We start from the raw sequence: 22,625 nt of genomic DNA, 5'->3' as shown, positions 1-22,625 counted from the left end.
GGGAGACAGTTAGTTATTAGCTGTGCCCTAAATCATATCCTCGCCATCATCTATTTTACTCTGAATGGGATCATAATGCACCAATGAACATTGTGCTGTTTTCAGTAAAGACAGAAACTAGTGATTGAGTGTTTTCTGAATCAGTTGAAATGTAGGGTCATTTTCTCATCCACCTCCATCAGAAAGAAGACAGGTTTATGGCTCCTTGGCTTCTCTTTTCAAGCCCACAGGTTGCATCCATCTTTTATGTAGACGGTCTGTGGTACTGTGAGGCCCTTTAGAAATCAAAAAAACAACAGTCCTCTCTCATGTACAATCTACGACAAACACGCTGCTTTCAACAAATTTCACCATTTCTGCAGCTACAGATTTACCTCAGTTTATTCACAACCGTGTGAGACGGCATCATTGCCAACCCTGTCCTCTCTGCCTCCAGGTGAGTCGCCTCGACCCTCATTCGCTTGAAGTCCTCCACAGCTGGGACACGGGGTTTCCTAAGCGGAGTGCTGGGGAGGCTTTCATGATTTGCGGCACCCTGTACGTCACCAACTCCCATCTGGCCGGCGCAAAGGTCCACTTTGCCTACCACACCAACACCTCCACGTACGAATACACCGACATTCCCTTCCACAACCAGTACTCCCACATCAGCATGATGGACTACAACCCCAGAGAGAGAGCACTGTACACCTGGAACAACGGTCACCAGGTCCTCTATAATGTCACACTGTTTCACGTTATCAGGAGCGATGGATAGATTTACACCTAAAAGATATAAATAAAAATGAAAATGAAAAAACAAAGTAAAGATGAAGGAGAAAGGTTTTTAAAGGACACCTCAAAACTTGCAAAAATACACACGCATGCACACACACACGCACACAACAGCAACTCACATCTCAACAAGGTAATAAGTACTGTCTGTGTTTGAATTTGAATGACTTCTAGATGATGAGAGCTCGCTGAGCTAATAACTAGACACAGTACATGGTTGTCAAACACCAGTCTAAAGGTCACAGACAAGAGTGTTCATCACCGCGACGATGGACATTAACTGCCTCTGCAGCAGGGACGCTGATAGAAAAGAAGGAAGTCAGACATTTTGAGCTCATCCATATTCTATTACGTTTCATTCCACTCGTATATCAAGAAGTGACTTTGGAAGTCGAGGTCGCATTGTTGGAAAAAAAAATATATATATATATATACACACAGCTCATGAACTGAATTTCACCTCGCTTCAAACCTCGAGCTATGACGACGGCCCTGACTGAGATATTCCGGGTTTGTGATGTGATCGTGGACGTGTTCAGTCAGCATGGTTGTTCATTCAATAAAGTTTACTGTTAAACTTTGCCAAGACTTCTTTGTCCTGATCTCTACACAACATAGTATACACAAATACACCAAAACAAAAAAGGCTTTGTGCTTTCTCTCCTTCTACCTTTCTCCACTTGGGCATCTGGTTGGATGGAGCCTCATGAATTTAGAGGATTAAAAAACACAAACAGGGAACCAAAGATGTCCTCGTGGGATGGCAGGTGTAAGCAGTATATTCAAATAGCCGCAGATGCTCTTCAGTGCACATCTTCTAGAACAAAGCAGCATCCAATCATGTGACAGTCTGCTAAATTTTTCCTTCTTAGCGTTAGCTTTTCAGGATCTGCTTGCTATGTTGTGTGAGGTACTTTTTAACATGGCTTTGGAAAAGCTCAATACAGAGTGAAAAATAAAGAGTGTAATGGATACTAAAGGGCAGTGACGATCGCACAGTGTCTGGAATGCCATTCCTATAACCAGTGCACTGATTGCAATTAGCTCCTCAAAAATGCAGCAGTGTGGTTGGGCAACTGGCTTCCATGAGTCAGTAGACCGTCTCCCACATGTTGCTGTGACAGCCAATACAAATGCTGCTTACAAAAAACACCTGAAAAAGTCACAACTCCACATATAGACAACTGGTTCCTCCAATCTTAATAACAGTATATGGAAAATGCCTCTGATGTTTATGTGCTAGCATTCCCAATGAGTGTCAAAAAAATTGAATTCTAAACCTTTTTCTGCAAGAAAAAACCCCAAATGAGCATTTCTAAGGGAAAATTATGTGATTGACATGTTAGTAACAATTCCCACCATGTACCAAAGGAAACTTGGTAAATTGTGGTTAGTGTGTGTCTCCATTTTTCCTTCTCAGTTTCTACACTTACTAGAGTGATTATGTGTTGGACACACATATTTCTTAATTTGGGCAAACTTGAACATCGAGCTCATAGTTTTGAGAGAGAAAATCGACTGAGTAATCTTCTCTTATAGCAATTACACATCTGATTTTGAGGTTTAGCTTTGTAAGTAACCAGGTGAGCATATCAGGAGACAGTTTGTCTGCACTTTATTTCTCTCATGATGGTGATAAAAATCAGTTTATTTTTTCGTTTGACGGGTCAAACTACACGTTTACTCTTATGCTGTGCATTGAAATTTAAAAGGAGAGCTAGCAAGCAAATTCTGAAAAGAATGTAAGTGTAGTCTGCCGTAACGCCACGTTTAGGAATAAACAAACACAGCATATTGGCACAAAGATCTCAACTAACTGTCAAGCATGGAGGTGGAGGGGTGATGATTTGAGCTTGTTTTGCAGCTGCTGAGCCAGTTGCGAACGCCTCAACATTGATCCCAAACATATCAACAGAATGGCTGAAAAAAGAAAGAATCAGAGAGTTTGCAGTTGCCTAGTGAAAGTTCAGACCTCAACCTGATTGAAATTCTGTGGATGTGTATAAACAAATCCCTGCTAACCTCAATAAAAGAAGGCAATGATATACAAAAGAGTGGGTCAAATTTCTTCCACGACAACACGAGGTACTGACAAAGTCATAGAGAAAATGACTACTTCAATTATTGCTGCAAAGAGTCACGTGAAAACTTTTTTCACAGTACTGTAAGGAGCTGGGCCTTGAAATTTCAGCTGGTAGCTACCAAGCGTCAGTTTGCTTCTTACTGTATGTGGATGTCTCTTTAAATGCTAATGGGTCAGTCGTCATGAGGTCTCCCAGATGATACATTGGTGCTGTACGATAAGATAAAACTTGCTGCCCATTTTACTAATTTTTAGCAAATGTTCTTAGTTTTAAAATTATTTTAGGGAGTGTAACAAGTCAATGCGGAAGGCAGATTCAAATACAACTCAAAAACACACAAAAAAATCACCCTTTTTATTATCCCAAAAAGTCAGGCAGCTGGGACCACTCGGAATAGGATGGTACACCTGTAACTAAGATCCCTGTGATACAAATTAGTGTATCGCAGGTAATCACAGAGAAGGAAAACACACAAGGGCAGGATGTCAGGATCTGAAATGACAGGACGGCTCAGTTAAAAAATAATAATAATAATAATAATAGAAAAATTCACAATACAAAGTAGAGTCAAAGATTGAAGAAAATAATAGCACTGCATGCTGTATAAAGCCCCCCCCCCCCCCCCAAAAAAAAAGAAAAAAAAAAGAGAAATTGATGATAACTTGTTTTCCAAGGTTGGACCTCTGCTTGAAATCAAAAAGAGCCCAGCCGTGTTACACGGGATCTGAGTTGAACGAGCTTGGGACAAGCACAGCTGCAAAGGTTAACCTGCTCATTATAATTTAAGTGGCTGTTATGGACTGAAAATGATGAGATTACACAGCCAGAAATTAGTCAGTGCTGCTTCTTGAAACCGGCAGTCTCACAGAAACACACACTCACATTCGCACAGATGAGCTCACATACACGAAATGCATACTGTAACACAGCAGATGTACAGACGAGGCAGGAGTCACAGGCGGTGGCGGGCTCATGGATAACAAGATGAACAAAATATTGGATTGATAGAAAGCGATGGAGGATAATAAAGACAGTGGAAACATCACAAATGGCCATTCTGTTGCCATGGTGACTGTGATTATATTGTGTCTAACTGCTTTGAGTTCAGGTCACTGCTCAGAAACATCCACTTATTTTAGCACAAAAATGAAGAGACATTAAAGCAAATGAAATTTCTTGTGTATGGACACTAATCTAAAATTTGTGGATTCACTCTACAGACCGTGCTGACAACACTCAGCATTACTGAGTCTGCATCACTGGCTTCTTTTACACAGGCTGAGCTTTTTTCCATTCTCTGGAGAGAACAGGTGTGATCCTACCACCTCCCTTCACTGCATTTCCAACAGCAGTAATTAGCTGATTATAATCACCAATGCTTTTTAATTACAACAATTATACACAGGGCTAAATGAGGTTTTTACATTCAGGTTGTAATGGCAAGAAGAATAATTCAAGTGACAAAACTGAAACAACTGAACAAGCATGTGCAACAAAATGTGGTCATATTAGTCTTTGGTTGAGCAAAACTGCTCCATCTTTCAATTTGCAAACAGCAGGACTAAAAGAAGCAAGCTGCTGTGAGCGCTGAAAAACTGCAGTTCCTCGGCTGGCCACTTGAGTCAATTCTTGCAGACTCATATGTTAACATTCTCCTCTTTAGAGGGTAAAAAGAGGGATTCACAGCCTGGGAAGAAAACAGTTAATTTCTTCCTTCATACCAAATGTTTTCACTATAAGAGAAAAATTCCAAGATACAAAACAGCCAAAATGTTAACCGTTGGCAGCGTACATTTTATGAATCAGCTTCACCAGATGTTCTGACGTCATGGTTTCTTTTCAGCTAACACAGGAAACCCAAAGGAGACCAATCAGATTTTAAGCTTTGTAGTTTTTGTCACGTTTTCTGGCGCTGAACTCAAAAGGCAGAACTCTGAACTATGCAATCAAACAAGTGGGTTTGTACATATATACAGTGAGGCGGGGAAAAGAGGATTCCAAGTGCAGGTCCAGACCTGGGAAAAGGGGAACACACGCTCACACTCCACTATGCACAGTCCAAATCCAGATTCCACACCGTCCACTCCAACTGTGGACTCTCACTCACGGTCAACTGGGAAGGGTCCAGGAAAGACAGGTTCAGATCCCAGAAAGTCTATACAAGGGAGATGGAGACAGACGTCAGAGAAACACTCAGGAACACAGGGAGAACAACAAGAGACTAAACCGGGCTACACTAACACTTAGGGATGGGTACCGGTATCCGGTGCCATCATAAACGGTAGTAACCAGACCGAAAAGCAGCGCACGTTTTGGTGCTTTATTTCGGTGCTTTTTTTTCTGAGCTGTGATACACTTTAGATTCTAGCCAATCATTTTACGTTTCCGAGGATAGTAGGCGGGTCCAGGTACGTACGTTCTTTTAGAGCAGAGCTACAGATTAAAAATGCCCAAGACGAAGCGGTCAAAATCTGGCTGTACTTCACAGCAAAATATGCAAACTCACCAGCCTGCAACAAGTGCTTTAAGCTGATACTGTGATGCGCCATATTTGATAGCTTGCTGCAAGACCTCACACTGTGCGCATCTACTGCGGGTGTGGTGCCTGTTATCGGACCGGAGTTAGCAACATCCCCCAAAAACCCGAAGAGGAGAGTCCTGTCCCCTAGCCCTGCCAGTGTAGCAGAAATGATGAGGATGATGATGGCAGTAACAGCTGTTCTTCTCTGCGTGAGTAGCTTAATGTTGTTCGTGTGTAATTTACGTTGAGTAGGCTAACCACGTTATTACATTAATGCATGTAACGTGAACTAGCAAACACCATCATAGCTACATGCGGCTGTCTTCTTGTTTGATGGCAGATACTCCCTTCACCCTGGCCAAAAAGGCTAAAATGACCAAAGAAAAAGTGGATAACAGTTAAACATGAGAGGTTTTTGGACAAAGTTTGTGTTTTTTCCATTGTTTAAGCACTGCTTCCAGCCAAGAGTGATACCATATATGCCCTATAGCTGCAGAAAAGGCTAACATTGTTATCTTTTTACAAAAAAACAGCTGAACATGAGAGGTTTTTGGACCAATTTTGTGTTCTCCATTCTTTAAGCACCGGTTTGAGCACCGTTTAAGCACCGGCACCGTTTCAAAAGTACCGGTTTGGCACCGGTATCAGATAAAACCTAAACGATACCCATCCCTACTAACACTAGTAAGTACAACACTCCAGTGAGGAACACCACGCCAGCCAGGCCTTAAGTTTGGTTGGTGTTTGTCAGCCGCGTTGAGCCACAGGTGCGTGTGTGGGTGTGAAGATCAGGTGACCACTGGAAAACAGGCACCACACTCCAGGACATCCACTGGTGGATAATGACAGTTTGGGGTTTGACTTTCTCTAAGTGGGAGTTCTCCTAGAACTACTCTAGGGACAGGATGGCGCACAGAGTTTTAACTGCATTAATAGATTTACTTATATTACACATGTGAATGTGACCATGATATATTTGATCACATTTAACAGTTGTGATTTCTTAGTTAAATTCATTTTTATTGACACTATCAGAAATATTCAGCATCACGATAATTCCGGCCACGTGCAGACAAGTCCTGTTGTCTGAGAATATGATTTTACTGCTGCACTTTTTCTCTTATGACTTAATATAGTGACTCAATTCCAATTCACTTTCCACTTGCAAATGCAAAGTGTCTCTTAATTAAGTCTTTTGGAGCAAGCATGCTGGCTCAATCTCAATGCCCACACTCACAGACTTTGGAACACATTCCCCTTCAGTCCTTGAGAGCTCAGGGCTATCCCACTGTTAAATCGGCAATGCATGAGCACTCTCTATTGCAGACGTTTTAAGCCCTTTATGCACACTTTCCTGTTCAACAAGTCTGCGTTTCTACAGACTTTGCCTGAGGGAATTACCCACAGTTCATAGCGCTGTGACTTTAAACGTTTACCAGGGAAAGCCTGGGAGAATTAAACAGTAAACAAACAATGGCATAATCAGTCACTCCACAGCATTACAAGGAAAAGGAAGATGGAACTATGAAGCAATTTTATAGCTTTAATTGTGTGCAGTTGCTTTTCTTGTGATGGCAAGATGATGAAAGTCATATATTGTTTAATCAGATATGAGCCAACAGGATTTTTCTTAAAACTGTACATGTCAACAAATACTGCCTGACCTCTGTTTACACTTTCTCAAGCTCGTGCAGCCTGTGGCACTCAATCATTTACCAGGTGAATTCAGTTAAGTCTGTGAGGGTTTACTGATTGGGCCCTTAGGGTGGAGATTGGAAATGAGCCACTGGCAGGCTGTAAGAAACCTTCACCTTTTTCAGATGAAAACAGAAGCTTCGAGCATCTGTGGTGATTTATACTGCTATCAGATGGATGTATTATTTCACAGATTCTGCCTTCAAACACGAAGCACTGCCAATATCCTTTTTTTTTATATTTCCAACAAAGTCATTTCATGTTATTTATTAGTAGGAACTGCCTCTGAAATAACTATAGGGAACTTCTATTTGTAGGTGTGTGGCACGCCATCCATCTGGAAAACAAGGCAGGTGGTGTGCTGGTGAAGATTGTGCTTAATAAACCTGCACGGATGCAGACTTTGTATGCAGTCTTCACACCATGCTGTTATTTTACTATTGGCCAGTTTTGAAAAAATAAATAAATAAAAAAGGTCCTTGTACAGATAACCTGCTATGCAGCGGTAGGCTTTATGCTTTCTAGCTCAGTCACCTGACCTTCCACACCTGCCTGCTCACCTGCTTTCTACTCCATACTGAGCCATTCAGCAGTTTTACTCCCTACTTTTCAAACAGAGTACAGCATCAAGTCAATTACACTTTGTAATACTGATCTGGTCACTTAAGGAATAGAGTACCGTTTTGACTTACCTGACTGAAATGAAATAAACTAGCCTGCATCATCATTTTTTTCATTTGATTTTCCAAGTTGTCTTTAAATTCAATCCTCTGTACACCGATCATTTTCATTTCCATCAAACGATGTGGATAAGCAAAAGAGGCAGGGTTCCTTTAATTGTTTTGAATGATGTATATTCAATGTGGTAGCCTTTCCAGTCCTGTTTTTTTTTGTGTGTGTGTGTGTGGGGGGGGGGGGGGGGGGGGGGCTTTTCTAATTCCCATCATATCCAAACTAAGTCCTGTTTGCTTTTACTGAGTCATGATGTGAATGCCAATTAGCTTTGTCTGGTGCTTGGATATGGGCATGTAGTTTAGAGCATTTTTGCTTTTTAGAAGCTGGCTCTGAAATAAGCGAACCAAAGGGTCATTTGTGGCTAAAAAAACAAAACAAAAAACAAAACCAAAAACATACACACGCACACACACACACAAAAACAATCCTGAAAGCCGGTATAAAGCTGTAGGTTGATGTGTGGATTTATCATATAAGCGATCAGAAGAACAATCATTCAGTCTGTTGATGCAGCATTAAATCGTATGTTTTCACATAGAACAACAACAACAACAATAGTTGTAATAAATGTATATGGCACATTTCTACACATGGCGTCTGACTGACACTGTTTGTCGAGCATTGCAATATCCAAGTCAATAAAAGGAAAAAATATATAGCAGCATGCATAAGGTTTGGAAATTGTGACAGACAAGAATGATCTAATTTTGGAAATTTGCTTAAGCCAACAGCTGCATGACTGGACAACTTTTTCTTTTTTTTTTTCTTTTTTTTTTTTACATGTGCATCGAAAGTGAGCACAGTATCAAAAATCACTCCCCTGTCATGAGTGCAAGGTTTGACATTTTGGTCAGTGAGTTAATTTTCCTGTAGGCTCAGGCAGTAGAATTTTTAGAAAGGTAACTAATACATTGGATTTACTGTCAGGGAAAAGTGCAGGTAAATAAATTGTCAAGGCTACTGGGATTGGAGAGGGACATATAACTATGTGTCATCTGCATAGCTGTAACGGCAATGTCATGATTATGACTGATCTGATCAGGAAACATATACATTAAAAAACAAGAGTGGGCCAAGGATAGAGTCTTGAGGAACGCCGCATTTTAAACTGAGAATTAGAATGTTTGAATTAAAATTAGCCTTTTTTTCTAAAGATGAATGGAACCACCATGATTTGTCCCAAATAGACTCAAACCCTTTCTGAAGCCTTGAGTTGACCTTTTTGCCCATTACTATCTTGTTTTTGGAAACTGGACATGGCGAGTGAGAGATGAATCTGAGTGAGGAACCAAGAACACTGGACTCTCAGATGCTTGTCAAGCACAAATTAAGTATGCTCTAAAACATTTATTTGATCTTAAATTTAACCAACAAAGCAAACATTAAGTTGCATTTAGTGAATATTACACTAAACTCACGAGAAAGGTTTCTATTTACAAAAAAGTGAGTCCTGTAGTTATTTTTCCACAGATTTCTGTACAACCAGGCTTCAGACCTTTCTCAGACCTGAAGGTCAGAATCCTTCTTATATTTATCATTTACATTCAAGTTTCTAAGAAAATAAGAGGGAACAGCATAAAAACAGCTTTTATTATTTTTATTATTTTCCTAAGCCTGTGAGTCATCTTCTTTGCAGACACTATTATCTCAAATAGTTTAACAGAAAATGTTTGTGTGCTCCTGGGTTACCCTCCAAAGAAAAGCTGATTAAGGTTCAAATTTTCAAGAATTTCCATGCAAAACTAATTTGGCACTAATAACAGGGAAATATCAGGCTTCTATCTATCCAGTAAAATTAGATTAGCAAGTAACTGTACCTAATGGACACTGCTTTTATTTCCCCTATAATTAGTACCAAATTGCGCAGCTCTTTCCTGGCAGCCACACAGGAAATTACCAACCCATAATTTAGTGTCATCTTCACATCCAATAATGGTTGCACTTTTTAAAAACACAGGTAGCAGGAGGTTTTTCAAACATACACACACACACACACACACACACACACACACACACACACACACACACACACACATATATATATGTGTGGATTCTTGTGTCAGTATTGTGTCACTGCTGCTTATTGCATGCAGTAAACCACGGTCGTTGTCTGGTATTGCAGGTTGTGATGTTATCCTTGCAGACACGTTACATAACAGCTTATTCTGCTTTCTGAGACAAGTGAACATATTGTTGAATGCACATCTCGGTGATAGACTGCAGGCAGACAGACTCCTGGAAAATTTACTCCAGTTGCTTTGTGCACCTCCACCTTTATGTCTCACTTTTACCATCTATCTCTTGCTCCTTTGTTTGGCCACCTCCCTGCTGTCTTTGGCAGGGCCCCAGTCAGTTTGGCATGGTCCCCACTGCAAGGTTCCCTTCTCCCCATCTATCACCATCATTGGCTCAGATTTTCTGCATAGTGGAAGCACCTCTCCGGAAGACCTGCCGGAATTCCACACAGCGATGCAGTCTCACACGCCCACACACACACACACACACACACACGCTGTTCATTTAGACACACAATCACGACTTGGACAAAATGCTGCTCCGCAAGGAATAGACAGGTGGATATATCATTTTTATCTTTTTATTTATTCATCTCTATCTGTCCAAGTATCCCTTGGCTTTTTGTCTCCTGGGCGGAAATCAGCCTGTTGAATAATTTAGTGCTGTTAAAAAGAGACCACCTGAGGGGAACAGAAGGGGGAGAGAAGGAAACAGAATAAGGAGAGGTAAAGTGAGGAAGGAAAGACAAAAAGAGAGACCTTTGGAAGAGAAACGCAATCCCGATTTGGGAGATAGTGGGGCACACCGATGCAAAGCAAAGCACACAGAGAGACATGATCATGTTTAATTAATAATGGAGAGATCAGCCTATCTAACAAGGACACTGGCTGAAAGACTAGCCTGAGAGGAAAGCATGGGCTGGTGGGAGGAAGAGGTCAGGGAAGTGGCAGATAGTTTTCCTGCTTGGGTGTAAATGAGCAATGAAGAGGATGCTGGGGTCTGAGAGAGAAAAGAGAGGCATAAGGTTCCACCCGGGCTCGTCTGCTGTTCTATTAATAGAAGCCCTTGCACATTGGGAAGGGAAATCCAGCCAATTAGAATCAAGCTCCAGTACCAGCAGTAAACCCCTTACTCAGTCTCTCTCTCACACATTCATAGAGATGTCAGCTGCGTTGTCTTTGTCACTTATTGTCACCTGGATCTTCTCTTCAGGGACCTCCGTGGGAAGCTTTCCACCAAGAACACTAATGATGTCCCCCTCACGATGTTTGGTTGGTTGTGTTGTGAGAAGGAACATCACTAGAAATGGTTGAAATTCACAGGTCTGATTATGTGATGCTGTGCTGGTTTTGGGGGATTTTGAAAGTAATAGTGATGTAAATTAGGAGTTGCAGCAATTGATACACAAGCTATGCATTTGTTTTGTGTAAGCATAATTACTATACAGAGGCAATAGACTAGGAAATTTATTTTATCTAGATCATCCCCCTGAAATGCAACATCTCATTTTCAATTAGTCTAAAAATGTCTTTATTCATATCCGTTAGCCAGTAAACACTAGATGCTGAATGGTGTTTGGAGATTACACTTCAAACTGTATAGGTTTTCAATGAGGAGAGCCTAATGAAAAAAGGCAATTATTTTTGATAGGCAGACAAGGCTGTCTGCCAATCACACAATCATGTGTGAACAAGGACGTTGCTTTCCGAATTGTTTCGGTCTGTTTACAACAATTTGTTCATAAGGAGGTGTGTGTTTGTTCTCCAGGAAAAGTGGGGGGAAGTTTCATTCACAAAACTGCAACCTAAGAAGAAGCTGCCAAATTGTGACACATGGAGGCGTGTTGTCTGCAGTCACTTGTGTCACTATAAGAAATGCTGCTAAATAATAAATGCTACTACTACTGCAACTAAGATGGGCATAAAATATATCTTCATTGATCCAGGCAGAGACGCTCCAGCTTTGCATATTATATATCAAAAGTATAAGACGCAAGGTGGAGCCAAGGTTCAGCACCTCAGGATCAGGATGTAAGCCACCACCTTGTTGTAGGCCGCAACAACATGAGAATTTACCTACTTTGTTTTTGAGAAATCAGAAGAAACCCCACAATCCCAGGTTTGAATTCATAGTTATTATTAGAGTTGTAGGAATGACTGAATATTATATGGTGTTGAGGTTACAGGATGATCGTTTACACCAAACTGCATAAATAAGGCAACAGCAATGATGCTCTGCTGAAATACAGTGGGGCAAAAAAGTATTTAGTCAGCCACCGATTGTGCAAGTTCCCCCACTTAAAATGATGACAGAGGTCAGTAATTTGCACCAGAGGTACACTTCAACTATGAGAGACAGAATGTGAAAAAAAAATCCATGAATTCACATGGTAGGATTTGTAAAGAATTTATTCGTAAATCAGGGTGGAAAATAAGTATTTGGTCAATAACAAAAATACAACTCAATACTTTGTAACATAACCTTTGTTGGCAATAACAGAGGTCAAACGTTTACTATAGGTCTTTACCAGGTTTGCACACACAGTAGCTGGTATTTTGGCCCATTCCTCCATGCAGATCTTCTCAAGAGCAGTGATGTTTTGGGGCTGTCGCCGAGCAACACGGACTTTCAACTCCCGCCACAGATTTTCTATGGGGTTGAGGTCTGGAGACTGGCTAGGCCACTCCAGGACTTTCAAATGCTTCTTACGGAGCCACTCCTTTGTTGCCCGGGCGGTGTGTTTTGGATCATTGTCATGTTGGAAGACCCAGCCTCGTTTCATCTTCAAAGTTCTCACTGATGGAAGAAGGTTTTGGCTCAAAATCTCACGATACTTGGCCCCATTCATTCTGTCCTTAACACGGATCAGTCGTCCTGTCCCCTTGGCAGAAAAACAGCCCCATAGCATGATGTTTCCACCCCCATGCTTCACAGTAGGTATGGTGTTCTTGGGATGCAACTCAGTATTCTTCTTCCTCCAAACACGACGAGTTGAGTTTATACCAAAAAGTTCTACTTTGGTTTCATCTGACCACATGACATTCTCCCAATCCTCTGCTGTATCATCCATGTGCTCTCTGGCAAACTTCAGACGGGCCTGGACATGCACTGGCTTCAGCAGCGGAACACGTCTGGCACTGCGGGATTTGATTCCCTGCCGTTGTAGTGTGTTACTGATGGTGACCTTTGTTACTTTGGTCCCAGCTCTCTGCAGGTCATTCACCAGGTCCCCCCGTGTGGTTCTGGGATCTTTGCTCACCGTTCTCATGATCATTTTGACCCCACGGGATGAGATCTTGCGTGGAGCCCCAGATCGAGGGAGATTATCAGTGGTCTTGTATGTCTTCCATTTTCTGATGATTGCTCCCACAGTTGATTTTTTCACACCAAGCTGCTTGCCTATTGTAGATTCACTCTTCCCAGTCTGGTGCAGGTCTACAATTCTTTTCCTGGTGTCCTTCGAAAGCTCTTTGGTCTTGGCCATGGCGGAGTTTGGAGTCTGACTGGTTGAGGCTGTGGACAGGTGTCTTTTATACAGATGATGAGGTCAAACAGGTGCCATTCATACAGGTAACGAGTGGGGGACAGAAAAGCTTCTTACAGAAGACGTTACAGGTCTGTGAGAGCCAGGGATTTTCCTTGTTTGAGGTGACCAAATACTTATTTTCCACCCTGATTTACGAATAAATTCTTTACAAATCCTACCATGTGAATTCATGGATTTTTTTTTCACATTCTGTCTCTCACAGTTGAAGTGTACCTCTGGTGCAAATTACTGACCTCTGTCATCATTTTAAGTGGGGGAACTTGCACAATCGGTGGCTGACTAAATACTTTTTTGCCCCACTGTATACCAACAAAACCTAAAGAAAAACTGATTTTATAACAATTTTACATTACATAAATCTTTGTTCATGTAAATTTTTCATTTGCTTTTGGAAGTATTAAGAAAATTCAGCAAAAACACCAGGCATATTTCACCATATGGGGTAAAACAAATGTTTCTTTATCCTTCTTCAAAACACTTATGAGCAATACAATTTACAAAATTAGCATCATGTTGTCCTCAACAAGATGTGAAGCCAGTGATTGAGCACAGTTATTGATCAGGAAATTTAAAGGGCATTTTCCATTGTTATAGATCAATTTGTGACTATTTTTCACCCACAGAGGTCGCCCCCTGCTGCCATTACTAAATATATTCAGCTGTTGGCGTCAGTTTTGTGCCCCAGAGGTATGCCTGTGTTTTATCTACAGATAATGGTCCACTTCAAGAATATGCCAGTGATCTTTGATCAGCAAAGTCAAACTCATTTTACATCGTGGGCCACATGCAGTTCATTTTGATCTTAAGTAGGCCACACCAGCAAAACGGTCCTTTCTGTCAGCGAAAAGAATTTTAACGGCACATTTAGCGGAGATGTTATTTCAGCTGTATTTTTTAGTTTCTCTACATGATAAAGAACTCTTGAGTATAATGAGTAAAACTGCAGAAAAAGTTCTGTCAGACTGTGCTGTAACAGATAGTTTCTGTTAATCAACAGTAACTAACATTAGTTTTCTTTTTCTTTCTTTCATTTTTTGTTTTTTGACCATGGGTCCAACCATTTTCCAAAGACATCCAGTGGGCCAGTTTGGAGTCTTTGCCAGGCCCATTCCGGCCACCAGGCCTTATGTTTGACACCCGTGCTGTACAGCATTAGATACAAGTGAACACTGTATAATGCAAATAATTTTATGTTGCTTATCTTTTCAGTTGAAAGTAGCAAAACATTTCGTTTGTCACAAGTTGGAAAAGTTTAATTATAAATTTTCTGACTCAGTTATCCAAAAGCCTAATTTGGATGCAAAAGTCCCCTTTTAGAGCTGCTGATCTGTTTAATTCTGTTAAACTGACTTCGGATGATTTAACTCTTTGCGTTGGTTTGTTTTGGTATCACATACTGTATCTTTACTGAGATGAAGGGTCAATGACTGTAGGGTTTATGCGTTTCTGATCTTTGCAGCTGTGCTTCATGCAGCTTGTTGACATGCCAAGTTGGAAACATCATCTCTGATACCGTAGTCAGGAATCCAGCACATCTCATACGTTCCACAGACTCGAGGCTGAGATGAAAAGTGAACACTTGCTGCCTATAATTCGGTCTAAACTAACCAACGTATATACAGCGAAGGCATGACTCACATCACTTTCATACTCATCAAACCCTTCAGTGAGCTTCTTTGCCCTTTAGGGAAGCATTTGTTATGCTTCACAAATCATTTATTCAAGTTATTCATGTTTGTCACGCCTCTGTAGTTGTCAGACATGTTCAATATCTGGACCTGCTCCCGGGAACTTTTTGTTTAATTCAAGTCAGACATCTGAGAAAAGAAAACTTTTAAAAATACAATTAAATAGGTCTAGGTGTAATCGAATCTAATGGTTTTGAATAGTTCAGGGTTAAATTAAATTACACTGAACACCAAAGCCTCTATATTTAAATTTATTTGTACTTGAACGACAATATAAATGACAGGCATGCAAGAAATAAAGTCCACACAGACAACACTGTAGAATCACTGGGGAAACATAAACCTCGTGCTGACAGCAGCAGTCGCCTTTCGTATGAGTTATGATGACAGAGTTTTCAAGCTTGATTGTGTCCTGCGTAACAATATGCGTATTCTGCACGAGCTGAGGAGAGTCCACCAATTTGCATGTAATACAGTTCCACTTGCTGTGTAACATTAAAAGTCTAAAAATATCAGCTTACATAACACAGGACAGTTCATCGCTGTTGTTGTCTTGGCAAGAACCCAGCTCTTAAGCTCGAAATATCACCTCGCTTCATTCAAGTGAATTTGAAAGCTGAAACCATAGACTGTATATAAACATGGATAACATGACCACGTCCTGTTCAGTTGTCCCCTGGTGGATGGTTGCAGTATAGGTTAAAAAATCTACCAACTCCATGTTGAACATGGATGGAATTTTTCTCATCTCCTTTGGTTGATAGATAGATAGATAGATAGATAGATAGATAGATAGATAGATAGATACTTTCTTTATAGCTCAAATATTCTTCATGCACTGGTCACATGTATTACAATACCAGAGGGGAAAAAGGAACTACGTGGAAGGTGTAGGTTATCTGTGCCAAACAAGTGTAGTTCTCCTGACTCTTCAGCCTTATCTAAGGAGAGGAATATAGTTTTTCTTATTATAAACTTCAGTGGTTCCCAAACTTTTTTTGCTGGGCCCCCTTTGTTTTACAAGGAAAATGTTCGCGCCCCCCCCCCCCCCCCCCGCGCGCGTGCCCGCACGCACACACACATCCTCCAACCACACACCCCCATATTTTGCTCCATTGCGTTTATTTCACACCTCAAAATTTAGTAAACAATTAAGCAAATACAAGTAATCTGCAATAAAATACAGGTAGTAATAAAATAAACTAACTCTTTTACGTCTACTACGTCCGCACCTACACGGGTATTTTTGAAAAAGCAGCTGTTTCGTCCACACATAAACGGCGTTTGGAATCACCGAAAACGCAGATTTTTTAAAACACCTTTTTTGCGTTTACGTGTGGACGAGGAATACAGAGTTCGTCAGGCAACGTCAAAGGTATGTGCCTTTTTTTCACGTCACGCTGTGCGCACATTATTTTTTACATGAGATGAATTGCAGAATGGCAGATAGAGACGAAATACTGTTAATCTGACTATCTGCAGGTTTTACAAGCTTACATATATGCACACAGTTACTGTCCATCCATTTACAAAGGCAGAGGCGTCACGGTGTAATTATTTTACGTGTAGTTTTTTTTTTCTGTATAATAATATTCAACATTGATATCAATACATTTTTCAAAAAATGCCCCTCTGTGCAAAATGGGTTTAAAAACATAAACAACTGTGGGATACTGTTTGTCCGTGATTTGAACCGGGGGAACAAATCGTGGCAGGATCAGCCTGATGTTATTTTTATCCCACTGTAACTTTACTGTATAAAGAGCTAACATCTCCAAAATGTTAGGAGTAGTCATTACAAGAAGTGTTTGTGAACTAAAAATCACGAATGTGGGATGCTGTTTGTCCCTGATTTGAAGAGCCCAGCGCTGCTCCCGACGAAGGGAAAACCAATTTTGCAGGGGAGACCTACCTTCGCACTTGTGCAGATGAAACCAAAGGGAAGATATGTTTCACCATATTTTCTAGTCTTTGGCTTAGAATGATGTTGGTTTGGAAACATATTCAGCGATGCTTCATCTCCTGCTTTGCGTTTCTGTAGGCGCCCGTGCTAGCAGTGTCCAAGCGTTTTGTTTTTTTTCCCCCCTTTTCATCCCGCGCCCTCCCCCGCCCCCCGCCCCCCCAGGCATGGCTCTGCACCCCCCCTAGGGGGCGGGCCCCACACTTTGGGAAGGTCTGTTATACTCTGCTGTCCTCAAGCTCTTTATTTTTATTTTTTCACAGTACTCCTATTAGTGACTCACCTCATATTAAGCCACTTAAAATGAAGAAGCAAACAAAGTATTTCTGCAGCAGAGATGAGATTATCCACTTTGTTCATACTTGGATGGCAAGTAACAGAAGAAAACCAAAGACAGCTCATGAACACAAACACCTCATATTAACTGCAGTGCACAGTGGTGGAGGTGTGATTTGTTTTGTAGCGAAAGAAAGTGGGCACAAGCTTCAGTCAATGAGTCGACCATGAAATCTGTCTGATAGGTAAGACGTGGGTATAACTGGGTCATGCGGCAGGTTTATGATCCCAGATACAGCAGCAAATCTACAACAGCATGGCTGAAAAAGAAAAGAATCAAGGCGTTGCAATGACCCAGGCAAAGTCCAGACGTCAACCTGAAACCCTGTGATGTGAAGAGAGCTGTGCATAAACAAATGAGCGCAGTCTTTTATTTTCTTTATGTAAAGAAGATGGGCCAGAATTCCTCCACAGAAACTGATAAAGAGATAACAGAAAGCAATTACTTCAAATTATTGCAGCTAAAAGCTGTTCTATAAGATACTCAACTCTTGGCTGTATTTGTTTTATTTTATTTTTTCACAGGTCTCGGTCTTCAGAGAGGTACTTCAGTGTGTATATCACCAGATGCAGGAAATGTTTGCTTTTCTGTCTTATTACCTGGTACTGGACTTTAACCCTGAGCTCCTGGAATATACTGTGTCCTTTGTCAGGGACCTCCCCTTCACTGAACCACTACAGGCGAGGTTCCCGCTCAGCCCACATTATTGATTCCCTGCATTATTCCATCCTCACTACCTTGCCTCTTGTTCCCCTTTCATCCTCTAATTTGATCTCTCTCCCTCCCACAGAGTCTCTCTTCATTGAGATGCCGTCCCCTTCCCCACATCCATCAGAGCATCGCCTCCCTCTCCCACTCCTCTTATCTCATTACTCTCTCTAATTAGCCCCAAACGAGCCTGTAGGAACCAATAACACGCCTTCGCTCACACATATCAATGAGTTTCTCACACACGCACAGACACATGCACATCTGCAAAGCCACATTTCATTTGTGTCTGTGTGTGTGGACCTGCGAGTGTGACTCACATCAGTCTTTTTGACTATTTGGACTTGCTGATATGGCCATTAGTTTAGACAGACCTTTCTTTGGTTCATTATGCAAGTGGGAAAGGAAGTGTGTGCGTGTGTGTGTGTGAACACTGTGTGTGAACACTGTGTGTGTGTGTGTGTGTGTGTGTGTGTGTGTGTGTGTGTGTGTGTGTGTGTGTGTGTGTGTGTGTGTGTGTGCGTGCGCCCGTGCTCGCTGGCCACCTCCTGGTACATAGTTCTGCCTGGGACAGGTTCACCATCAACTGTTCCCAGACAAACACCCATTTCCTGTGCCCAACTGAGATGCAAGCTGGTCTCTCACACACACACACACACACACACACACACACACACACACACACACACACACACACACAGTGTTCACACATGCAAACCCATGTGCAAACACGCAAACAAACAGTCAAGTGTGCAAGTCCATTCATGCGATTAACTCTGAGCCCCAGCAAAAGTAATGAGATAATTTCCTGTTTGTTGGGGTTTTTTTTTACTGTCATTTCACCAAATGTCATGTTCTTCTGTTTGTGAATGTATTGTTAGGACATTTTATAATGTAAACATTGCGTGTTGACAGTCAGACAGTTTTAAATGGAGCACTGTGTTTAATTATGGCAAGAGAAAGTCGTGTCTGACCGAGAATGGGAAGCAACCCAGGCACAGCTGCAAGTGCAGCTAAACAAACACTCATACATAAAAGATGAGTCCCCCAACCCCACCGCCCTCCTCACGACATACACACATACACGCGCTGCACTATATCTATAAGTGTTTACCTGAGTCTATTGACTAATCTCCTTTTCGTGGGATTTCATTTACCAGCTCTCCGTGTACCCTGGAAGTGGACAAACAAGGTTCCTCCGTTCCACTTGTTATTTTAAACCTGTATGGATCTGTGCACCTGTGCGTTCATTTCCGACTTTTCCGTCTCTCCTCTCCGTTTTCCTCTCCCCTCCTTCAGGCCCCAAGTCGGTCTGACAGGACAGAAAAATACCTTTAGGTGTTTTTCATCAGCGCCACTCACCTATCTGTGTATAAAATGGGTTATATGCTGCCTCACCGAGCCTCAGCTCAGCCTGTTTAGCATTGTGTAATGAATTAAGAGTGCTGCCCATTATGAGTGTGTGTGTGCAAGCAGGTTAGAGTGGATCAATAGCATCCGTGGAGTGAAAGGAAACTAAATCTCTCATCTCTGTCCCCATCTCACTCAGCTGTATCTGTCTCCTTTATTATCGGTGCTCCCCTCATCTTCACCCCCCAACCCCCTGCTATCCCTCTCTCCTTCTATCTCTCTCTGCCTCTCTCTCACACCCAGAAGCAATGAGTGACTTGAAGGGCAGAGGGTGAAAATAGGAATTAACCACAGAGAGCGAGTGAGTGACAGAGCCTGAGAGGAGAAGGAAACGGAGGGATAGACCATGTAAAAGAGATGGGAGAGAAAGATTGTCCCCGATATTGATCTGGTAATCCTCGTTGTGCTCTCTGGCGATTCTAATCTTCCTCCTACACAAGATAAGGAGACGCAAGGAAAGGGCAAGAGAGAGAGGGAGAGAAACAGACTACATGGTGGGAGGGAGTGGTGGGTGAAATGAAACTGTGGGAGGAGGAGCAGTGCCATCCAGTGGTTCAGAGAAACCCTGCACTCAGGGTTTCTTATTATGTCATTATCATACACGTGATAACGTGCGTGGTAATGTTTCGTCAACATTGAGAGGTGCCTATTCGTAATGCAGTGATCGAACACTCGAACATATCACCTCCTTTCCCCTCAGCACAGAAGGAGCTACAAGAGTTCAACGTGCTTTAAATGTAGGACGACATGTGTGGCATTATGTAGACACAAATACACGTTGAGATACACAATTTGTCCCATTAAACACAGTAAAATACTGTCAGATGTCGCCAGTGTTTTACTGTGTTTAAACTGTTTTCATGCACTTTCTCACTTGCTTGTTTCCTTGGTTTTCTGCACATTATTTAACTTGTTTTTTTCTTGAGCGAAGACAAAATCACAGCTTCCGTGGCAAATCCTGTGTGCTTACATTTCCCACAGGGGTGCAGCTTAGTTAGTGTTCAAGTGACCGCTCTGCAAACGAACACTGACTGGCTGACTGCATGTAGTTATTCAGCCAGAGTGTGTGGATGTCCCCACATCCACACACGTCCCTACACACTCTCTGCCACACAAACATTAGAGACCACATTATGCACCCATAACAAATACAGTACTTTAGAGCCCGAGCATTTACACTGGCATCAGTCACTGCTTTTGCCACTGCAGACCTGAGGGACAGCCTCTGCAGCTCACTTTGTCATTTTACAGCTTTTTAAAGATCACTTGTTAAACGAGGTCAAGGAACTTGATATAACGTGATTTCACACAGATGAGTTATGGGTGGACTCAAAGAGGACTCGAGTGTGACTTAGAAAGAATAAAGAAGTACTGTATAATACAATACAGGGAAAAGTATTACTCTTGGAAAAGCACCAAGGTCACTGCAGTTAAATAACACTAAAATAACTTCTGAAATTAACTGTGGAAAAAACTATTTAGTTTGCTGGCACAAAAACTTGCACAAAAATATATCTGAAACAACACTGTGTGTCAAAATAACTCAAAAAGCATACAGGAAATGTGTCTTCATTTTGAATTTTGCTCATTTTTGTCACATTTGTTAACACAACACTTAGTGCTGCATATGTTTACTTAGAGTGGAGTTATGTGTGAATGGTATGTTTCAGTCACATTGCTGCCTCCAGTTTCACTCATTTGCATCTTCAGTTGTAAGCTACATGTGTGTTACCTGCCCAGCTAACACAGTCAAAGACTAGCTGGTGAACTTATTGGAGCATTAAGTCGGTCTATATTCAGATATTACCATTAAAAGTTGACAGAGTTTAAAAACAGAAGTAAAAAGAGAATTTGTATTGATCTGCAGGCTTGAAACTCCAGATGAATTGTAATGCTGCTCCACATCCACTGAATGCATAATTAAGCAGCTGCTTGCTCGACATTCCACCATGACAGTTTTATAAGGTAATGGGTTTTGGCCACTAAAGTTAAAATGTAAAGTGCAGCCATCATTAGATCATTTGCTCTGAGAATGAATTCCTAGACCTGAACATCAGCATTGCTTAGGAGGTGAGACTACATGCAGGGTCCAGGTACTTCCCGGAGGTACCTGGAACTCCTGGAAATACCTGGAAGTGTGCTGTTGATCAACCGCAACCACACTTTACTACTGCAGCTGCCTCTAGTGTGTTTTCTGATGCTAAAAAAAGAGGCCCAGTTATAGAAAAAGGGATCAACATAAGGATTTTTTTTATTATACTGTCTGCAAAATAGGACATAAAACATAACTAACATTGATATAGAACATTTAAAACATTAACAGTGACAAAAGGCAGGTTGCTTACCGTATTTGCACTACTTTTTACCTTTTTATCACAGAGCTAAGTCATCCTGAGTGATAGCAACCCTAACCTGTGTGTTTTTTGTTTGTTTTTTTTGGACAAGCTGGACTATTTTGAGATATGTTTTTTAAAGGGTTTTTGATATGTGGGTAATTCCATCTTATTCAGCCAATTTTTAGGACATTTTCAGCTCAAATATCTTCCTTTTGCAATATGGTATAAGGTCTGAACATATACAAAGAGTCCTGTGAAATTTTAGCTTCATATAATAGTTTTCAAAATATATATTTCTGAAAAATGATCCTTTGAGCCACTTGCAAATTATTTTTTACACTTTGAAATCTGTGGCAACGTTTGAACTTGAATATCTCAACAACTATTAAAGATGAAAGCTGATATTTTCACTGGTCTTTCGTGCCATCACAATGATTTAGGATCTGTAATTTTGGACAGATACATCACAAAACGTCTGAGCGTTGGCTAATACTGTCTATGGATATAACTTTCTGAAGTGTTTAACTGAGAATTATGGTCATGTTCCGGTAACTCTCAAGACTTTGAAAAACTGAAAAACAGGAAAACACAAATATTTTAGAAATCTGTCAAAAACTTGTTTTAAACTAAAAATTATGGAATATTCACAGAACTCACATTTTTATGCTCAAATCTGAGCCGCTACACTGGACTAACAGAAACTAATCAAGCATAACATCCAATCACTGAAATGATTTTTCCTCTCCAGTAAGTAAATAACTATAATTTGTCATCTCAATCAAAATAATAATAATTTACTTTACTATTTTTTCTG

The 22,625-nt window shown here is 41.1% G+C and overlaps 1 protein-coding gene across 2 annotated transcripts in view; it reads left to right on the top strand.

Moving 5' to 3' along the window:
• The window catches only part of LOC146517281 (noelin-2-like), a 38,802-nt gene extending 38,011 nt beyond the window's left edge, over positions 1-791 (top strand). For both annotated transcript variants that reach the window (XM_085163104.1, XM_085163103.1), the window contains exon 8: positions 437-791. In XM_085163104.1, the coding sequence (XP_085019230.1) occupies positions 437-757 (321 nt within the window). In that variant the 3' untranslated portion in view covers positions 758-791. The remainder of the gene's footprint in view (positions 1-436) is intronic.
• The last annotated feature ends 21,834 nt before the right edge of the window (positions 792-22,625 follow it).

This window comes from Neolamprologus multifasciatus, chromosome 6 (genome assembly GCF_963576455.1).
Source record: "Neolamprologus multifasciatus chromosome 6, fNeoMul1.2, whole genome shotgun sequence".
In the NCBI taxonomy this organism is placed as follows: domain Eukaryota; kingdom Metazoa; phylum Chordata; class Actinopteri; order Cichliformes; family Cichlidae; genus Neolamprologus; species Neolamprologus multifasciatus.
The sequence above is the reverse complement of the archived record's forward strand: the minus strand, read 5'-3'. Positions and strand labels throughout refer to the sequence as shown.